The following is an 18,261-nucleotide window of genomic DNA, read 5'->3' as shown; positions in this document are numbered from 1 at the left end:
TGCGCCTGATCTCTGGGAGGTGCCTTGGAAACAGGGTTGCTGGGCCCAGCACCTATGTCGTCCCCGCTGCCGCCGCCTCTGCCGGACATCTCGTTGGTGTGGACAGAAGATCTGTCCTTGTCGGACGAAGAAATATCTGTGCCCTGGAGCTCTTCCACGCCTCCCCCCCTTACCCCCCCCACCCCTCTTTGGGTCCTGAGGGGTCAGATTCAGGATAAGGTCTGGCATACTCTTATCCAGAGTCTTCTCCACCGGTATGGCTGAAGCACCTGGGAGGATGAGCCCCTCTGCCCACCACCAGGGTACCCTGGACTGGGTGGGTCAGGCCCCTTCACCTGCGAGAGCGTGGCCGCAACCATCTTGATGGAAAGGACGATTTGGCCTGGGTCACCTGGGCCTTAACTGGCCGGCTGGACACCTTGTCCTGCTTGGGCTTCTCTCGCAGCTTCCCCAGGGTAACAGGCTTCCTCTTTGACGAAGAACTGGAGCGGTGGCTGGAGATAGAGGGCGACCGACGGAAGCAGACTCTTCATGCTTGGCCTTGTCTTGGGCTCCCACAGCACCCTCAAAGGACTTCGAAGCCCACTCTGGTTGGATCCGGATGAGGCATGCCCCTGTGGACCACACGGGCTAGAGGCCCTTCCTTTGAGCCACGCCGCCAGTCAAATGTCCCGATCCTTTATCGTGCGCTTGGAAAAGCCACGGCAGATCTCGCAATCTTGCTTGTGCGTCAGGTGAAGACAATACAGCCACTGGGAATTTGTTGGCTGTGGAAACATTCTGCTAATCGCAGCTGGTGCAGAGCTTGAAGAGGGAAGCCCCGTCGTTGACATGATCGTTGCAGTGTAGGCATGATGGCCTTCTGGAAAATTCCAAGAACAAACACTTGATCCCCTTGAGGGACAATGAAAGTTGCCTAAAAACGTGTCCCGTTAATCGGATCACTAAACGGAGCACATGGGCTCGATTGAACAAAAACAATGTTTCCCTAGCCAAAAAGTGCAAAAAACACAAAGCTCCAAGAGCAAAACACGAGGACTCCCAACACTTGAACGTGTGGTAAAAAAATCTTAAGATCGCTGCTAGAGGAGGGGCTTAGGGAGAGGGCAGTCATTGGATGGGGACAGTATGACCCAGAGCTCAATCAATGGTTTATAGGAGAAAGTTAACAAAAGTGAATCTTACCAAGGATTCCCAGCCTGACAGGGAATATTCATGAGCATGTGAATCGATGCCAGACCCCATGCGGGAGAATAAGTGTTGCAGCTTTTCTAGGTTTGACAACCTAAGCATACTTTCAGTTCCGCAAAATGGACAAGCTGTTATTTGGCTTACATGTTGCTTCAAAAGAACAAAAGCAATAAAGTGAATTTGCTAAAAACAAAATGGAACCAGCTATGCTTGGCACTTCAGGGGAGTGAGGTCACATCACAAGAGTTAATAGCTTGTGGGGTGTATTTAGATCTAGGCCTATTGACTGCCATGTCTAGAATGGAAAATTGGGCAGCTGGGTAAACAATGCATGACAAAATATATGACACTGGTCTCCCAGAAGCATTGAATATTAACTCAAGTGGCGGTTGCTCAATCTCACTATTAAACTGGTTTAGTACTATATTTGCCCGACTGACCAACTTGACAATTTAAACCTGCCGAGATGGCGACATTGGAAACTACATTTTCTGAAAAGGGTGGCCTACACAAATTTGCAACAAAGTATAGAGTACAACAATGCAACAGGAATATACTTGCCATTTCAGATTCTTGCGATCAGGGTTCACCTGGGCCTCATTGTGAAAAGCTCTCAATTTAGCAACAAGATCTGTGGAATCCTGTGCAGCGTTTACCGCCAATGTTTTTGGAATAACAAGGAGCGATCTTGCAAACTCTGCAATAGCTAGCTGTTCTCGTGACCCCTAATGGAATATGAATCGTTAGATGACTAAACACAAAGAGTTATGCAATACAGAGTAGTAGTACATAAATTTCAGGTTAGCAGGTATCTAGTAAAAGGCTAGCAATATGAAGCACACATTTAAAAATTAAATACATACCATATACAAATTTGGGTGGAATAACGGCTATATAACCTGAAGTATTGCAAAGCAACTGACACTACATTTTTTGCAACTACCGACTGATAGTTAAGTAAAACAGTTCAGCAATCAGGTTTTCCCAGCAAACTCCTCTACCTTTTTCTTTTGTATGAAGGACAGAGGAAGTAAGCATTCACTGACAATAGTTTTGCCCATTTGTGCAGTAAAAAACAGTGTTCATCAACAATGGTGTGGAAGCTATACGGAGGGGAAAGCCAACAAAGCAGAGAGGGGGCAGGTGTCTAATATAAATGAGGACTGATTGACAAATGAGAGCGAAGGAGGATGCGTCAATGAACGTTGAAGAATAGACATAAGGTTATGGTGCTGGGTAAAAGTTTAAAGACATTGCTAGTGAGGCTGTATGGACGCATACATGCATGTGTGTGATCTGGATGAATGGATTGAACAAGCATGTAGAGATGCATTTTAATAGATTTTCCCCCATCCTCGCACATTTATCCAAGGATGAGTGAGGACAAAATTGTGAAGCCCCACAGTAGAGCCACATCATTTGATCTCAATATTTACTGTGCAGTGGCCAGTAGGAGAATGACTGTTTATAACTGTTGGGGAGAATTCTCATAAATGTGCCAATTCCCTTCACCTTAAAGACCCCCAGCAACTTTGCTGGATTTTTGAGGACTTGATTTTCTTACCTGGTAAGAGTGAGCCTTTTTTCCCCCCCACTATTTTGATGTGCGTTTTACATTTGTGTTCTTTGATTATGGAGTTTTTAGAGAACTCCATTGGCATCATCTTTTCATGTGTGTCACACAGCACCCTCAGCGCAGTGACACAGGGATGTCTTTTTAGACTTCCCAAAGGTTTAAATACCTTTGCTGGGATAAACTACTGTTTCCCAGAGAATGTAAAGTGAAATTGACTTTACTAGTCTTTCCAAATTCCTAGACCCAGCACACACCATCTTACAATGGAGTGCTGCAGGGGTTACAAAGTATCCCGTGTCTAAATACTAATGTAGCAGTCAAATGCTACCCTTTGCTATTGAAAAGGGCTGGTGGCGGTGGTTTTACAACAAACTACCATGATTTTTCCCCCGACCACGAACACCGGTAGCTAAAAATCACAGGAGCCATATTTTTCAAGATGGCGCCTTAAGCCCCTTTTTTTAAACAGGTCCCGCGCTTTCACTTATTTTGCAAACGTCCTTATAGCGTTTGTCTCTGCGTGCCAAACCAGGTTTGGTCCCTTTGGTAGTGTACCTTTGGCGGGCTTCAGGACTGAAGTCCGCCTCTGGCGTCCGAGTGTCTGGGGTTGGCAGGAAGTGAGGGAGGTGCCTGAAACTCTGTGCTTAGTCTCCTAGGAGACCCAAATGCACTCTGGCGTGATTGGCTGGCCGACTGTCCGGCAAGTACAGTCACCCTTCTGGGTGAGTGACAGCTAGGCTGGAATGAAATGGAGAAAACGGCTTAAAATGCGAGTCTGCAGTGCTAGAAGGTAGAGTTGACCATTGGAACCAAAGAACCGAAGACGAGCTGGAAGAGGACGGCTGCTGCAACCACTGGACCTTGGTTTGCCCGGTGAAGCCCTGCTGCAGGTCCGAACTGCCAAACTCCATTTGACAGAGAAGCTACTTCAAGGACGGCTTCTTCCTTTGAGTTGGGCGGACCAATCAACTCAGACACCTGGATACCATTCTCAAGGCTTTTTAGGTTTGACCAGAAAGAGGGACACCAGTTTGTGTTATTGAATCCACATCTACTGGAACTGAAGTGACTTATTTCGTTTACTTTCTCCAACAAGCCCATGCAGTGCAGGAGAGCTAGGCTGGAATGACGTCAGACGTCCTCCCTCTTGTCCCCACGACTGAGGCTCAGGAACAGCGAGATCTGCAGGAACCACTACTTCAGCAACATTTGTTTTCTTCACAAAAAGGTACTCCGCCAACCCTATTGAGAGAACGCCACTCGCAGAGAAAGTTTGGAAGCTTTCCCAACTTGCTGGACTAATCAGCTTGTGACCCCACAAATGATTCTTTTTCGCCTAAACTATGTGAGAACTTTTGCAAAGACTTTACCGTTTGATGCCAGAACTGCTCTTTCCTATCCAGAACACTAGCCCATTGACTTTGGCCTGGCCCATTGACTTGAATTGAACTATTCTGGTGAACTGAAACCATTTGCACTGCCTAGAAAGTATATATAATCTATTCTACTGGTTTCCTTTTTTCTCACTGCTAAGTAATTGAACTGCCATTTGGCTCCTTTTTCAAGGGTGCTCAAACCGTCTCAAACTTAGACTTTTGTATTGAAGTGTATTGGTCTATAATAAGTTTTCTTCTAGTGAAAGGTTTTTATAAATGATTGTGTGAATGAATGGTTTTACCAAAAAACCTTGAGTATAAGTGTCTACTTGAACCACTGATTTTGTCTAACTACTTGTAATGCTCACATTCACTCTTGAGATAATCCTGGCTGCTCAGCTCGCTACCAACCAACTGTGTGGTACAGACTTATACCAAAGGTTGGTCTTGCTTACACCTGTAGTCCTAATTGTGTGTGGTGGTCCCAGAGAGTACTGCATGCAATTCTGCCTAACACAGGATGAGGGCTGTTTTGAGTGTGAATCAGAAAGTGTGCCACCACCGGAAGCACATACATTCTTAACTTTTCAAGGTTCAGTGGTGCCTTAACATTTTCAGGGGAGGTGCATAAATATGTCCCCAAGATAATGCAAACAAAATATAATGAGACCCCCCCATGTTAAAAAAGAGGGGCCATTGTGGCACTTTCTCCCTTGACATTTTTCTGGATTAAAGGGACGTATTTTAAAGCAAAATGGGGGAAATGTGGTAAAAGCCACATGATCTGCATAGTTGAGCAGCATGAAGAAAAAAAAAAAAGATGCCAGGTCACCAACAACATACAGGAGCATTTAACACCAATTCCACGATGGCTGTGCTCACAAGATATGGCAACATTTTCAAAAGAAATACTACATGAAGAAAAAAAAAATTCCTTCCATGGAGCAATTGCCTTTGCTCCTATCTGGGGAAGCAAAATCCAGTTACAGGCTAACAAATATACACCGAATAAAGCTTTTACGACAAGGAAGGAACAAGTTACTTACCTGTAACTGTTGTTCTCCAGCATGGATTCAAATGCTCATGAATATTCCCAGTAAGGCTGGCAATTCTCTAAAAAAAGAAATCAGTTTCATTTCTGGACTGTGTCTCCTAATAACCAATCACTGAGCTCTGGGTCATACTGCCCCCAGCCAATGACTGCCCTCTATCTAAGCCCCACTGGCAGCCATCTTCAGATTTGGTAGCACGTAAAGTGGCATAAGGACCAAGAAAAGAGCCGCAGAGGGGTAGGCAGGAGGGTTCGCATGTGAATCCATACCAGACCCATGCTGGAGAACAGTTACAGGTAAGTAACTTATAACTTCTCCAGCATGGGGTCTGGCATGGATTCACATGCTCATTAATAATGAATAAATAGCAGTAAAACCACATGCATAACCACAGAAAGTGGAAAGGCTCAACATAAGCATCTCTTAACACCTCACCAGTTTCACCTTCAAGCGAACAGGTTGCGCAGCACTGCTTGGCCGACTCTACACGCCGCCCTGGAATCCCTGTCGACTCAGTAGAATCTAGTGATGGTGTGCGTCTACCTCCACGTAGCAGCCATGCAGATGTCCAGCAGGAGCACACCAGACAGGAACGCCGTAGTTACAGCAATCGCTCTGGTCGAATGGGCTCTCGGACGGCCAAGCAGCGGTCTGTTTGCCAACCGGTGACCATGGGTGATGCACCTGGAAATGAAAGCCTTGGAGAGGGCCTTCATGGTTCAAAGGGCCAAAGTTCACAAAAAGCTGCGACGTCTTCTGGAAACTCTTCATGCCCAAGTATAACTTAAGCGCTCTAGCCAAATCCAGCACCTTGGGCATGAAGCAGGGGTGCGTCCGCAGCACCACCCTAGTGTCATGAAAAGTTAAGTAAGGTGGCTTACAGGACAGGGCCTGAATCTCTCCCACTTGTTGTGCAGAGGTGATGGCCATGAGGAACATTGTCTTCCATGACAAAAACTTCAGTGGAACTGTCTGGATAGGTTCAAATGGAGAACCCATGAGCCTAATTAGCACCACATTGAGCTCCCACGCCAGGGCTGGAGCCTTCACCGGAGGGAACAAAACAGAATAGTCCCTTGACAAACTCCTTAACCAGACAGTATGACCATAGCGACGACCGTCCCGGAGCTCTGGTGTAGCGGGAGATAACCGCCAGATAAACTTTGGAGACATGGGCCAATCCTGCTTTGGCCAATAATGGCAGATAAGGCAGCACCTGCAGAGCTGTGACTCGTAGAGGGTCGATCTGTGCACGGTGAACCTCTTCCATTTATGTCCATAGCATTTAAGAGTAGACGATGCCTTGGTTTTGGCAAGCACCTCCTTGCAGTCCGCTGCAAGGTGGTAATCTCTGAATTCTTTTGCTGCATGAGCCAGGCCTTCAGGTTCAGCGATCCTGGGTCGTGGTGCAGGATTGCGCCTGCTTTCCTGGCGAGGCCACCGGAAGCTTGACTGGAGGGTCCGCTGACCAGTCGAGAAGATCAAGGTACCATATCTGCACCGGCCAAGCCGGTGCAACGAGGATCATCCTGTACTGGGACAGTCTGAGCGGATTGACTAGTTGAAGCAGCAACGGAGGGAACACCTACAGAAACAGGCCATCCCAAGTGAAAGACAATGCGTCCCCCATGCTCCCTGCCTGTGGAAACCTGCTGGCGAACCTCTGGCACTTGGTGTTAGTCTGTCGCAAATAGACCAACCGCAGGATTGCCCCATTTGCGGAACAGGCGATCCACTTGGTCCTGACGAAGCTCCCACTAGTGGCAGGAACGCAGCTCCCTGCCGAGAGTCTGCGATTGAGTTCTTCACTCCTATCAGATGAAATGGGATGAGAAACATCCCCTGGTTGATGGCCCAGTGCCACAGTTCCTGTGCTTCGAGAGCGCCCAGGACCTGGGGCCCCCCTGGTTCCTGATGTAAAACAGTGTGGTGGTGTTGTCCGTGAAGACCCTCACCACCTTGCCCTTGAGGGATGGAAGGAAAGTTGAGTCCCAAAATACAGCCCACAGCTCCAACACGATGTGAAACGTTTTCTCCTCCGGTAGACAAAGACCTCTTGCGTGAAGACTTCCGGTGTGGGCCCCCCCATCCTTCCAGAGAGGCATCTGTCGCGAGTCTCCTGGTGCGGTGGGATCTGGAAATCGCATACACCCCCCCCCCCCCCACCACCAGATTGCTCGACGGAAGCTCTCGTCGAGCTGGATAGTTTCCTGACTTGACTCCAACGGTCGAGGAACTCCTGTAGCGGATGCATCCATAGCCTGAACAATCGGATGAGGTAGAAGCATGACATCATGCCGAGCAGAGACTTGATGTCTTCACCATGGCGACCTTCAGTGCCAACACCTTTCCCAATATGGCTGCAATCCTCTCCGACAGGGACACCAGGCACGACGTCGTGTGGAGCCCGGATCCCAGAAACAGAGCGTCCTGCGATGGAATCAAGCGGGACTATGCATAGTTCACAGAGAACCCCAGATCCATCGACAGATGAATGGTCCTCGCTGTGGACAGCGATGTCCTTTGAGCTGCCCCAGATGGGTCAGTTTTCCAGGTAAGGTTAGACTAATATCCCCTGCAGCCACAGGTGCGCTGCCACTGGTGTCAGGCACTTGGTGAAAACCCTTGATGGAGACTTCAATCTGAAGGTAAGGGCCTTGAATTTGTAGTGCTTCCCTTGAACCACGAAGCACAGACATTTGCAGTGCCCCTTGTGAATTGGGGGGGGGGGGGGGGGGGAGATGTGAAAGTATGCATCCTCCAAGTACAGCAATGAAAGGAAGTACCCTCTTCTAGCTGACCAAGCACGTGCTGAAGCGTGATCATATGGAACTTTTGGGACTTTATGTATTTGTTTAACGCCGGAGTTCCAGGATGGGCCTCCAGCCACTGGTAATTTTTCCGAGGAAGTACCTGCAGTACACTCCGAGTCCCAGAGCCTCCTTGGGACGAGCTCCATCGCGCCTTTCCTTACCATGGACCGCACCTCAAGCAGCAGCTGGGTGACGTGGTTCTCCTGACGGGCCAAACGTTATCTACAGTGACTTTTGTTGAAACTCCATGGTGTGTCCGTGGCGAGATCGTCCAGCACCGAACAGTCAGTGGAGATTGTCTCCCACACGCCGGTGAAGTTCACCAACTGGCCTCCCACCGGGCACCCCCCCCCCCCAGCACTCGGGTCAATCCTGCTTGGACATCGAAGGGCCGCCCTGGGGATCCTGGCGGCGACTTCCTCCTAAGGTCTTGGAACGGCCCCTGTTGGTTTCCTGGGCCAAAGATCAGGAGGGCTTGCAGTAAGAAGCGGAGCCCCCGCCGAAACCCTTGGACCAACCTTGGATTTTGCTTCCTGAGGGCTGAAAGGACGGCCTCAGTTGTTCCAAGTCCCCATGCCCGAGCTTTCTCCCCGTCAGTCTTCATAGCTTGCAAAGACTCATCCACGGCCTTCCCGAACAGGCTGTCTCCGTTGAAGGGCATGTCCAACACCTTCGACAACGTCCTGACTAAAACTGGTGGTCTTTAACCAGTGACCACTAAGGCAAACACTGTTGCCCATTTGGCAGAACCCCGCTTCGGCGATGTCTGGCCACCGTGATGGCATGGTCCAACACCACCTCGCCTTCCTGCAGAATTTACAGCGCCTCTGCCCTCTAGTCGTCGGGGAGGAAGTCCAAGAGGGGAGCGATCTTGAACTACAGCTCCCGGTTGTAGCGCGCTGCGAGGGCGTTGGCAGCCTTGATGGTAGTTGTCACAGAATAGATGACCAGTCGTCCCATGGCATCTAACTTCTTTACCTTGCTGTCCGGAGGGGTGGCTTCAGTTGAAGAGCTGCACGAGGACTTCTTGGCCGCCACTGACACCGAGTCTGGCAACGGTTGGGCCCGCAAGCACTTGGGCGCAGAGTCCAGCACCCTGTATTTATTCTCAAGGCAATCCCTTTTCGCCGGGGCTGTATAAGGGTTCTTCATGAGGGAAAGACCCTCGTCCCAGATGTCATTCAGGAGTGGGACCGAGAGGAGGTCTTCCCATTAGCCTCAAGGCGTTGATATAAGAAGACCTGCGTCATCTCTGGGGTGAGCTGAAAAAGCTCCGAAGCTCTGGAGACCGAATGAAACGAGCCCATCTCGTCCAGCGGTGAAGATCTAGGCGGCGACGGGAGGTCTCCTAATCCGCCGTCGTCCGTGCACATGCCCGTCTTCGCCGTGTCCAGCATCTCCTCTCGGGGAGGGAAAAAGCGGCGAAGAGGGCGAATGGGGTAGGGAGGTGGAGGCTGAACTATTCTCGGTTGGAGGCTCCCCCGTTGCCCGGGGCTCAGCCGGCGCAATGGGCAACCTTGTCCATATCTCAGGTCAGCGTATGCAGGGCTGAGAGCATTTCCACCGAAAGGTCTGGGAGGTAGTTGAGGCAGGGTTGGCAGCTGATGTTGCGGAATAGGCAGCTGGGGCACCAGCGGTGCGCCCAGGCAGTAGTCGCCTTGCCGCTCCTCCTAGACTGTCCTCGCCGTGGTCACCTTCATAGTCGCGCAAGTCAACATGCTCGTCTTAGAGCCTGTCCCTTACGTTCCCTTTCTCCTTGATGGGTTGCAGGCCAGTGAGCAGCTCCTCATCAGAGATACCCATACCTTGGAGTGCCACTGCACCTCCCCGCCCCCCCTTTTAGTCCTCCAGTGGTGTAGGTCTTGGGGAGATAAAGGGCATCTTCTCCAGAGTCTTCTCTATGGGACGGAACGCCATCTCCCTCCTGGAAGGAAGGGACACCCTCGTCTTCGGGGTCTCGCCCTGCGGAGCCACCTTGGCAGCCTTCAGAGACACCGCCACCCCTTCGATGGAAGGCTGGGCCTTTGCTGGGTGGACCTGGGCCTTCTTGGTCAGGGCCGGAACCTTGTCCTGCTTGGCCTTCCCCTAAGGACGATGGTCCGAACCCCGATCCCCTTGGTGTTCTGCAGTAGTGCAGACTTGGGCGCCTCCTTGAGCTTACCCGGAAGATCAGACTTCCTCTTGGCCGAAGATCCTGAGCGTTGACTGGTGCTGGAGGCGAACACGCCCTGTCCGCCGGGGAGCCCGCCGCAACAGCGCTCCCGGTGACAGTGGACTCGCAGTGCTTAGCCTTCTGTTGGACCCCCACGGCAGGGGCGCCCTCAAAAGGTCTTAGAAGCCCGCTCAGCCCTCTTTCCAGCTGGGAGAGGCATGCTGCTGGGATCCACCCAGAGCAGGGGCCTTGGCCTGTAGCCACTCGTTCAGTCGCCTGTGTCCATCCTTGATCGTGCACAAGGACATCTACTGGCAAAACGCACAATCTTCCTCCTTGTGCGCCAGATACAGGTAGTAAAGCCATTCAGAATGTGTGTCGTCCGAGAAGACATTCCGCGAGCCACAGCTGGAGCAGATTAGACATGTCCACGTGGCGTAGGCCTGAGAATCTTCTGGAAGCCTCCACAAAGAAACTCCATTGAGGGGCACTGAAGAAATCAGAAAACAGGTCCCCGTTAATCAGATGGGTTGATCGAATGAGCACAAGGCCTGATTTACCAAAAAATAGAGCAATACTGTTAGGCAAGATTGTATGCAGTACCCTTAAAGTGCACTACAACAACCCTGTCCTCCTGGCAGTAGTAACCAACCTTTGGTATAAGTCTGTTCTACACAGGTTGTTAGTGTGGACGAGTAGCTAGGCTTCTCAAGAGGGGTCAATGTGAGCTGTAGGGGAGTTACAGAGGTTCACAGTGACAAGTAATCAGGTAGACACTTACACACAGTGTTTCTTGATAACTATTATGAATTTATTTACCAGTCAGTTAATAAGCCTTCTTCAGAAGGGAGCACTACAAAACACCACACAAATATACATCAAAATGATACAACCTCTTAGTTCAGAATCAGTAAATACCCATTTGGGATGACATACAGCAGAGACCCACAGGTGACTTCAATTACTAAGGTGCTGTTGACATTAATGTATTACTGTTGGCATTCAGAATGAGTTAACAGCAAGCAACAAGGAAACGATTATTGGAGCAAACAGGCAACCACAAATATTTCTTAAGCAGGCAAATACTTTCAGATCCCCCAATAAGTGTCATTCAGTTTAAACAGGCTAAGCCAAAGTCAATAGGCAAGAGTCTATATGGACTGAAGCACTTCTAAGGCAAGTAGAAAAGTCTTTCTACAATGTTTCAGAAGTTTGAAGAAAAAGATTAACGTAGGGCCACAAGCTGTTAGACTTGTGAGTAGTAGAAGATGCAAGTAACTCTACAGCAAGAGGCAAGTTTTTAGACTTTGTACAGTACCTTTAAAATGAAGAAAAGATGCAGCAGAGGACTCCTGTTCCTGTGCAGCTCTGCAGATCTCACCGTTCCTGGGCCTCAGTCGTGGGGGCAAGAGGGAGGACGTCAGGGACCTCCTGCATTGTACTGGGAGGGTCAAAATTTGAAACCGGCAAACTTAACTTTCAGTGGCTGTTCAGTGTTTCAGCTCCTCGAGTTTACCGCAAATAGCAACACTGCGGTTCCTGGCTGTCGAGATGGACTTTCCTTGCTTCTGGGGTCCCGTACTCTGTTGAGGGGGCTCAGGCTTGGTCAGTCCTGCTTCCTGGGAGTCCGGAAGATCTTCCTGGAGCTCTTGGACAACTTAAAAGCAACGCACAAAACTGGTGTTCCTCTACCTGGCTCTACAGTTTCCAGCAATAATTCTGGAAAATTCAACCAGTTCCGAGATGGATGTCCAGATAGCTTACTTTGAAGTTGATTGGTCCCACCAACTCAAGGGGAGAAGTCGTCCTTGCAGGGGCTTCTCTGTCGTTGCGAACTTGGTGTTTCGGCACTGCAGCAGGGCTTCACCGTCCAGGAGTTGCAGCAGGCGTCCTTTTCAAGTTTTTCTTCGATTCCTTCGTCCAGTGGTCGACTGCCTTCCAAGCCAAAAGACTTGCCTTTTATACAGTTCTCTCCATTTAATTCCAGCCCAGCTGTCAGTTACCCAGCAGGGTGTCTGTCCTTGCCGGACAGTCAGCCAATCACAGAGTGCATTTGGGTCTGCTAGGAGGCCAAGCACAGGGAGTTTCAGGCACCTCCCTCCCTTCCTGCCCACCCCAGACACTCAGACGCTAGAGGTGGTCTTCAGTCCTGAAGCCCGCCAACGGCATAGAAACAAAGGGACCAAACCTAGATTGGCGCGCAGAGCCAAACACTAGAAGGACCTTTCCAAAAAGAAATGGTGAGAAAATAAGACCAGGACCAGTTTAAACAAAGGGGCTTAAGGCGCCATCTTGAAAAACCTGGCTCCTGCGATTTTTGGCTACCAGTGTTTGCGGTCAGGAAAAATCATGGTAGTTCGTTGTCAAACCACGGCCACCAGACATTGATAGAAAAGGGTAGCATTTCACTGCTACATGAGGTTCTAGACATCAGGGATACTAGGTAACCCCTCCAGCACTCTATAGGAAGAAATTGTGTACTGGGTCTAGGAATTAAAAAAAAAAAAACACTAGTCAAGTCAATGTAACCTTACATTCTCTGGCAAACAGTTTATCCTAGAGAAGGTATTTAAACCTTGGGACACCCTAAAGGCTTCCCTGTGTCACTGCACTGAGGGTGCTGTGTGACAAAAAAAAAAAATAATAAAAAAAAGATGCCTTTGGAGTTATTTAAAACTCCATAACCAAAGAAAACAAACGCAAACAATTAGAAAGTACAGAGTCCCAAAGTTCAGCAAAGGAGCTGGGGGTCTTTAAAGTAGAGGAATTAGCACATTTTGAGAATTCTCCCCAACACCCCCCCCCCCCTTCGACATGGTCCAGCGTGCGGTGTAGGCCCGATGGCCTTCTCGAATCTTCAATGAAACTCAACGATTCTTGCCCTTGAGGAGCATTGAAAGACGCCGACAAACTGATCCCTGCTTGCCGGTCAAATGAACGAAAGCACACGTGCTCCATTTCTCAAAACTAGAAACTTTTTATCGTAAAAGCACAAAAACCTAGAAAAGCTTGGAGCAAAAACATGGACTCCCAACACATGAACTTGCAGTAAAAAAAATCTAAAGATGGCTGCCAGAGGAGGGACTTCGGAAGAGGGCAGTAATTTGCTGGGGACAGTATGACCCAGAGCTCAGTGATTGCTTTATAGGAGACAGTTCAAGCGAAACTTTTTTAAACCAAGGATTCCCAGCCTGATGGGGGGAATGAGCATGTGAATCCATGGCAGACCCCCTGCTGGAGAAAGGCAATTTTGCATAGGGCATTGATCCAAAGCAAGCCTGCTGCAAGGGGTGAAATACATGCCCTTATAACATCACACCCAGAGTACCTTGCACACAGGAAATGGTAGAGACAGGAAAAAATAGCCCCAACAGAAACCAAGACGGTGGGCCCCTTCTCCATATAGGATATAGGTCAAAGGTTCGAATGAAAAGGATCGAACAACAAAAGGGTAGAATCAAAAAACAAAAAGGGTCGATTTTTTTTTCCTATACGGAAACCCCAAAAGAATATATTTTTTAAAAAAAAATTCAACCCTTTTGTTTTAGGGGAGATATATATATATACACAGATTGTATGCAGTACCCTGTGGGAGACTGCACCAACCTTGTCCTCTTGGCAATGTTAACCCAGCCTTTGACATAAGCATGTACTACACAAGTAGTTAGAGTGAGCAGTAGGGTTGTAACGGACTTTCACAGTGACAAGTATCCAAATAACACTTTTACTGAAAGTTTGATTAAACAATTATTTATTAATTTAACAGTCAGTTTGAATAAGACTTCTTTAGAAGGGAGCAAATATTTAACACTTAAATATACTTAAAAATAGTTTCATTAAATCAGTAGGTACCCATTTGGGATGGCACACAAACCCCTACACCCTGAGGCGACTTCAATAACTAGGACACTGGACATTGATAGATCACTGGTACATTTAGAGCAATTACATTTAGAGCAATGCTGAGTTTGGTGTCAAAAGGAAACGATTAGTGGTGGAAACAATGACCAACAAGTTTCTCAAACAGGAAAGCACTTTTAAACCCCCCCAATTCAATGTAGATTAACCCTTTCCTAGCTATACAAGTAATGAATGCATTACTTTTTGGAGGTACAGATCAAAACACAAACTCAGAGGTTAAGAAGAGTCTTCAGGGAGCCAGGACAGCCAATGTCACTTGAGCAGAGTCTAGAAGAGCCGAAACACTTCATAAAGGCAAGTAAAAATGATTGCACAATGTTAGAACTTTGTAGAAAATGAAATCACTGTTGGGCCATAAGCTCGAAGGATTGTGATGGGCAAAGCTGCAAGCAACTCTACAAAAGGTAACACATGCAAGTCCCAACTGAGAGCAAGCACATTACACAGCAAGAGACAAGTACCCCTTAGTTAAAGTACCTTAGGTCTGAAGAAATTTGTTCCAGCTGGCTTCTGTTCCTGTTGTAGTATGGCAGATCTGTTCCTGGGCCTCAGTCGTAGGGACAAGGGGGAGGACATCTGGGGACTCCTGCACTACGATTCGAGGGTCAGTGGCAGCAATAGGCAAACTTCTTATCAGCGGCACTTTGTGGTTGCTGCTGCTCGTGAATAGTACCACCACGGTGCTCGGATACCTTGTGGGCTTTCCTTGCTTCTGACGTCCAGCACTCTGTTGAGGTGGCTCAGGCTTGGTTAGTCCTGCTTCGAGGGAGTCTTACGATCTTCCTGGAGCTCGGGTCCGACTTAAAAACGATGCACTCGATTCTGGTGTTCCTCTTCCTGGCACTCTGTTCCTACAGCAGCAAATGAAGTACAGCCAGCAATATGAGTATTTCCAAATTAGTTTGTCTTGGGGTCAATTGGTGCCACCAACCCAAGGGAAGAAGTAATCCTTAGCAGGGCTTCTCTAATCGAGGCAAATTTAGAGCTTCGGCACTGCAGCAAAGCTTCACCGGGAAAACCAACGGTCCAGGAGTTGCAGCAAGCTTCTCTTCGAAGTTCTTCTTCAGATTCCTTCGTCCAGTGGTAGACTGCCTTTTGTCTAAAGGACCACCTTTTAGGCATGTTTCTTCCATTCATTCGCAGCACAGCTGACACTCACAGCAGGGTGGCTGTACTCCAAGGACAGTCAGCCGGCCAATCACCTTTGGGTGCATTACTGTAACCAAGGACATTAAGCCCACGGAGTTTCAGACACCTCACTCGCTTCCTGCCCTGCCAGATACACTGGAGCCAGAGGCGGGCTTCAGCAGTGAATCCCAACAAAGACAGAAACAAAGGGCCTAAACCTGGTTTGGTGCGCAGAGTAAATCTCAAGAAGGCCCTTTCCAACAAGAAATGGCCACAAAAAAAAAAAAAAAAAAATACCACGATCAGGGTTATTGACAAAATTGGCACCCACGGGTGCTTTACTGCAGCTGAAATTGCAGCCCGCGGTAGGAACACAATGGTAGGAAAAAGTAAACCACTGACACCAGCCATTAATTGTAGAAAGAGTTAAAAAAACGTTTGCATGAGAAAGACATACGGGGTTACCAAGTAACCCCTCCAGCACTCGGTAAGATAGTGTGTGCTGGGTTTACAAAGTTACAAAACGTAAAGTCAATTTTACTTTTCTTGGAAACAGTAGTTTATCCAAGAGAAGGTATTTAAACCTTTGGGAAATCTTAAAGACTTCCCTGTGCCACTGCACTGAAGGTGCAGTGTGTCACAATTTAAAAATATTATGCCTATGGAGTTTGTCAGACATCAAAACCAAAAGGAAGTGTTCAAATCAAAGAAAAATACATGGAGTGGGAAAAGTCCACTCTCCAGGATAAAATTAAAGGTCCTAAAGTCCAGCAAAAGAGCTGGGGGGTCTCTAAGGTAGAAGGGAATTGGCACATTTCTGAGAATTCTCCCTAACAAGCACCATTCACAGGAGACCAAGGGGATAGTCTATGGCGGGGGCATGACCTTACGGCTGGAGTATAAAGGGGCAGCATCATGGTTAATTGTTCCACATGGCAGCTGTGGAGCTAGTCAGACCAGACGTCAATTTGAATATGGTTCAGTTCTTCTTACAGCGCAGACGATTGTGTGATATTAAACTGCTGTGGCTGTGCCACTGTCATTAGCAGTCAACATGCCACAAAACTGGAATGACAAAAAAAAGACCACAAAAAAAAATATTCAGGTGTGCAGGAGATTAGTCACCTCTACCTGTAAGAACTTTGTGTTCTTGCAGCACTCCAGAATGGAAATAAGACTTTAGAGCCTGCTCTGTGCCACAGTAGAGCTGCGGGTGTCTGTCCTTTTAGCAAAGGCACACGTTTGCACTAATTCTGGCATGTAGCATCTATGAAAGGTGGGCCTGATTTGCAGTCCTTCCTTTTCATAAAAGAAAAGGAGCTAGATGACTATTGCACTCCAGTACCCCAATAGCCATTTTGTACCTTGGGCTAGAAGTAAAAAAAAAAAAAGAAAAAAAAACTTTCAAAAACGAACAAATTACAAAGATGCTTATGTACGAACACATTTGAAGGTTTGATTGGCAGGTTTAAGTATATTTTAGCAGTTCAACTAGCTTAGCTGCAACATCTTTGAGTTGAATGAAACTTCAATTCATAAGCTGCCCAAACCAAACAGACTACATCCTTACCATGCTGGTAGCATAATTTTCAAGATAAATTGAAAGTGCAGCCTCCACAGCACCACCTCCTGGGACTACAGACTTTGACTCCAATACTCTCTTCACCACACACAAGGCATCATGAACAGAACGCTCCATCTCATCACACATGTAATCATTGGCTCCACGAAGAATGATGGAGGAACAGGTTCGTGCTTTGGTACTGTTAGAAATCGAAATTATCACAGCATTAATGAAGGTACAGCTGAATCATTACTTTTAAATATTACAGATACCTATAACACAAATACGAATGCATTACCTTTCTATGCTCTGCCTATTCTATGCTCTTCTTTGTCAAGGCCTCCCACTCGTCCCTCAAGTTGGCTACAGTGGTCCTGCAAATTGTTTAAAGATATACGCGAGCAGCAAGAAGTTACTGCCACTCAACTGTCTGAATGGCAATCGTGAGGCTTTTATGGATATAGATCTAATTATCAAAGCCAATAAATAGAACATTACATTAGATCTAGAGTCTAGTACGCAAACCAGCAACCTTGTCTTCTAGACTAAAGGATGGCAGGTAGCCACAGTACTGTGCTTTGCAGAAGACTATCTTAGCATACCTGGTTTTAGAGAGTGTTTAGGAGGGGGGCATCCATGTGCTACAATATGCTTGGGTTAGGTGAATTCAGACAAGGGGAGGTTTTCCGGGTGATGGGCGATTTTGGGGCGGGCTGCTACTGAGTTAAGACCTGAACTTTGTACAAGTAATTAAAGATTCCTACCAGGATGCATGGCTAGTGTTGCTATAGCTCAATTTTTCTAGCATAATCAATTAATATGTACAGTCACTGTATGAAGGATGGACCATGAGTTAATCCACCCAAACTGTCAGCAACTAGTTATACTTTCCCCCACGCGTATAACTGCCTGCACATTCACAGGTGCAACAGCAATTTTAATGGGGAGAACCTGCCAAATTAGAATGTTCCAATAGAACCTTACTTTTTAACAAGGATCAGCTCGTCATCACATATTTTGTCCTGGACAACTTCTTCTGCCTGTCCAAGCATGAGGGACTCAAAGCTTTCTTCACCATCCAGATTAGCCAGGGTTGAGCAAACAGTCGCTGGTTTATAAAACGAAAAACCAAAAGCAGTGAGTTTGATAGAAAAAAGATAACCAGTCACAAAGGCAAAGTAAAAAGGCACATGTAAAAATGACACCAATTCCCTACTATGAATTCGATAAATTTAACATGCTTGAAAATATTTAACTAGACAGAAAAGTTAAAATGGAATGAACAGGCGCACAAATGTTAACTAGAGTAGTGCCAACTGTTGTACCATTCTCAGGAATATTTACCCAGAGACCAAGCAAGGCCTCCAAGACTACAGAAAAAAGTAAAGCTACGGTTCCCAAAGGCTTCTCTTGGCAGCTCTAGTGTAGCAATCAAGGCCAATCTCCAGGTCAGTCTTTCAGGGATTGCATCTAAAATGGGAGTCTACT

General features: G+C 47.6%; 1 protein-coding gene across 1 annotated transcript in view; it reads right to left on the bottom strand.

The window, feature by feature from the left end:
• TCP1 (t-complex 1) overlaps positions 1-18,261 on the bottom strand; it is a 223,144-nt gene that overhangs the window by 31,796 nt on the left and 173,087 nt on the right. The window contains exons 9-11 of the mRNA XM_069606819.1: positions 17,758-17,881; positions 16,780-16,972; positions 1,753-1,916 (exon numbers count right to left, since the gene is read on the bottom strand). Coding sequence (XP_069462920.1) covers positions 1,753-1,916; positions 16,780-16,972; positions 17,758-17,881 — 481 coding nt within the window. The remainder of the gene's footprint in view (positions 1-1,752; positions 1,917-16,779; positions 16,973-17,757; positions 17,882-18,261) is intronic.

This window comes from Ambystoma mexicanum, chromosome 4p (assembly GCF_040938575.1).
Source record: "Ambystoma mexicanum isolate Mex_15411 chromosome 4p, UKY_AmexF1_1, whole genome shotgun sequence".
Lineage (NCBI taxonomy): Eukaryota > Metazoa > Chordata > Amphibia > Caudata > Ambystomatidae > Ambystoma > Ambystoma mexicanum.
This window is presented reverse-complemented; position numbering and strand designations above follow the sequence as displayed.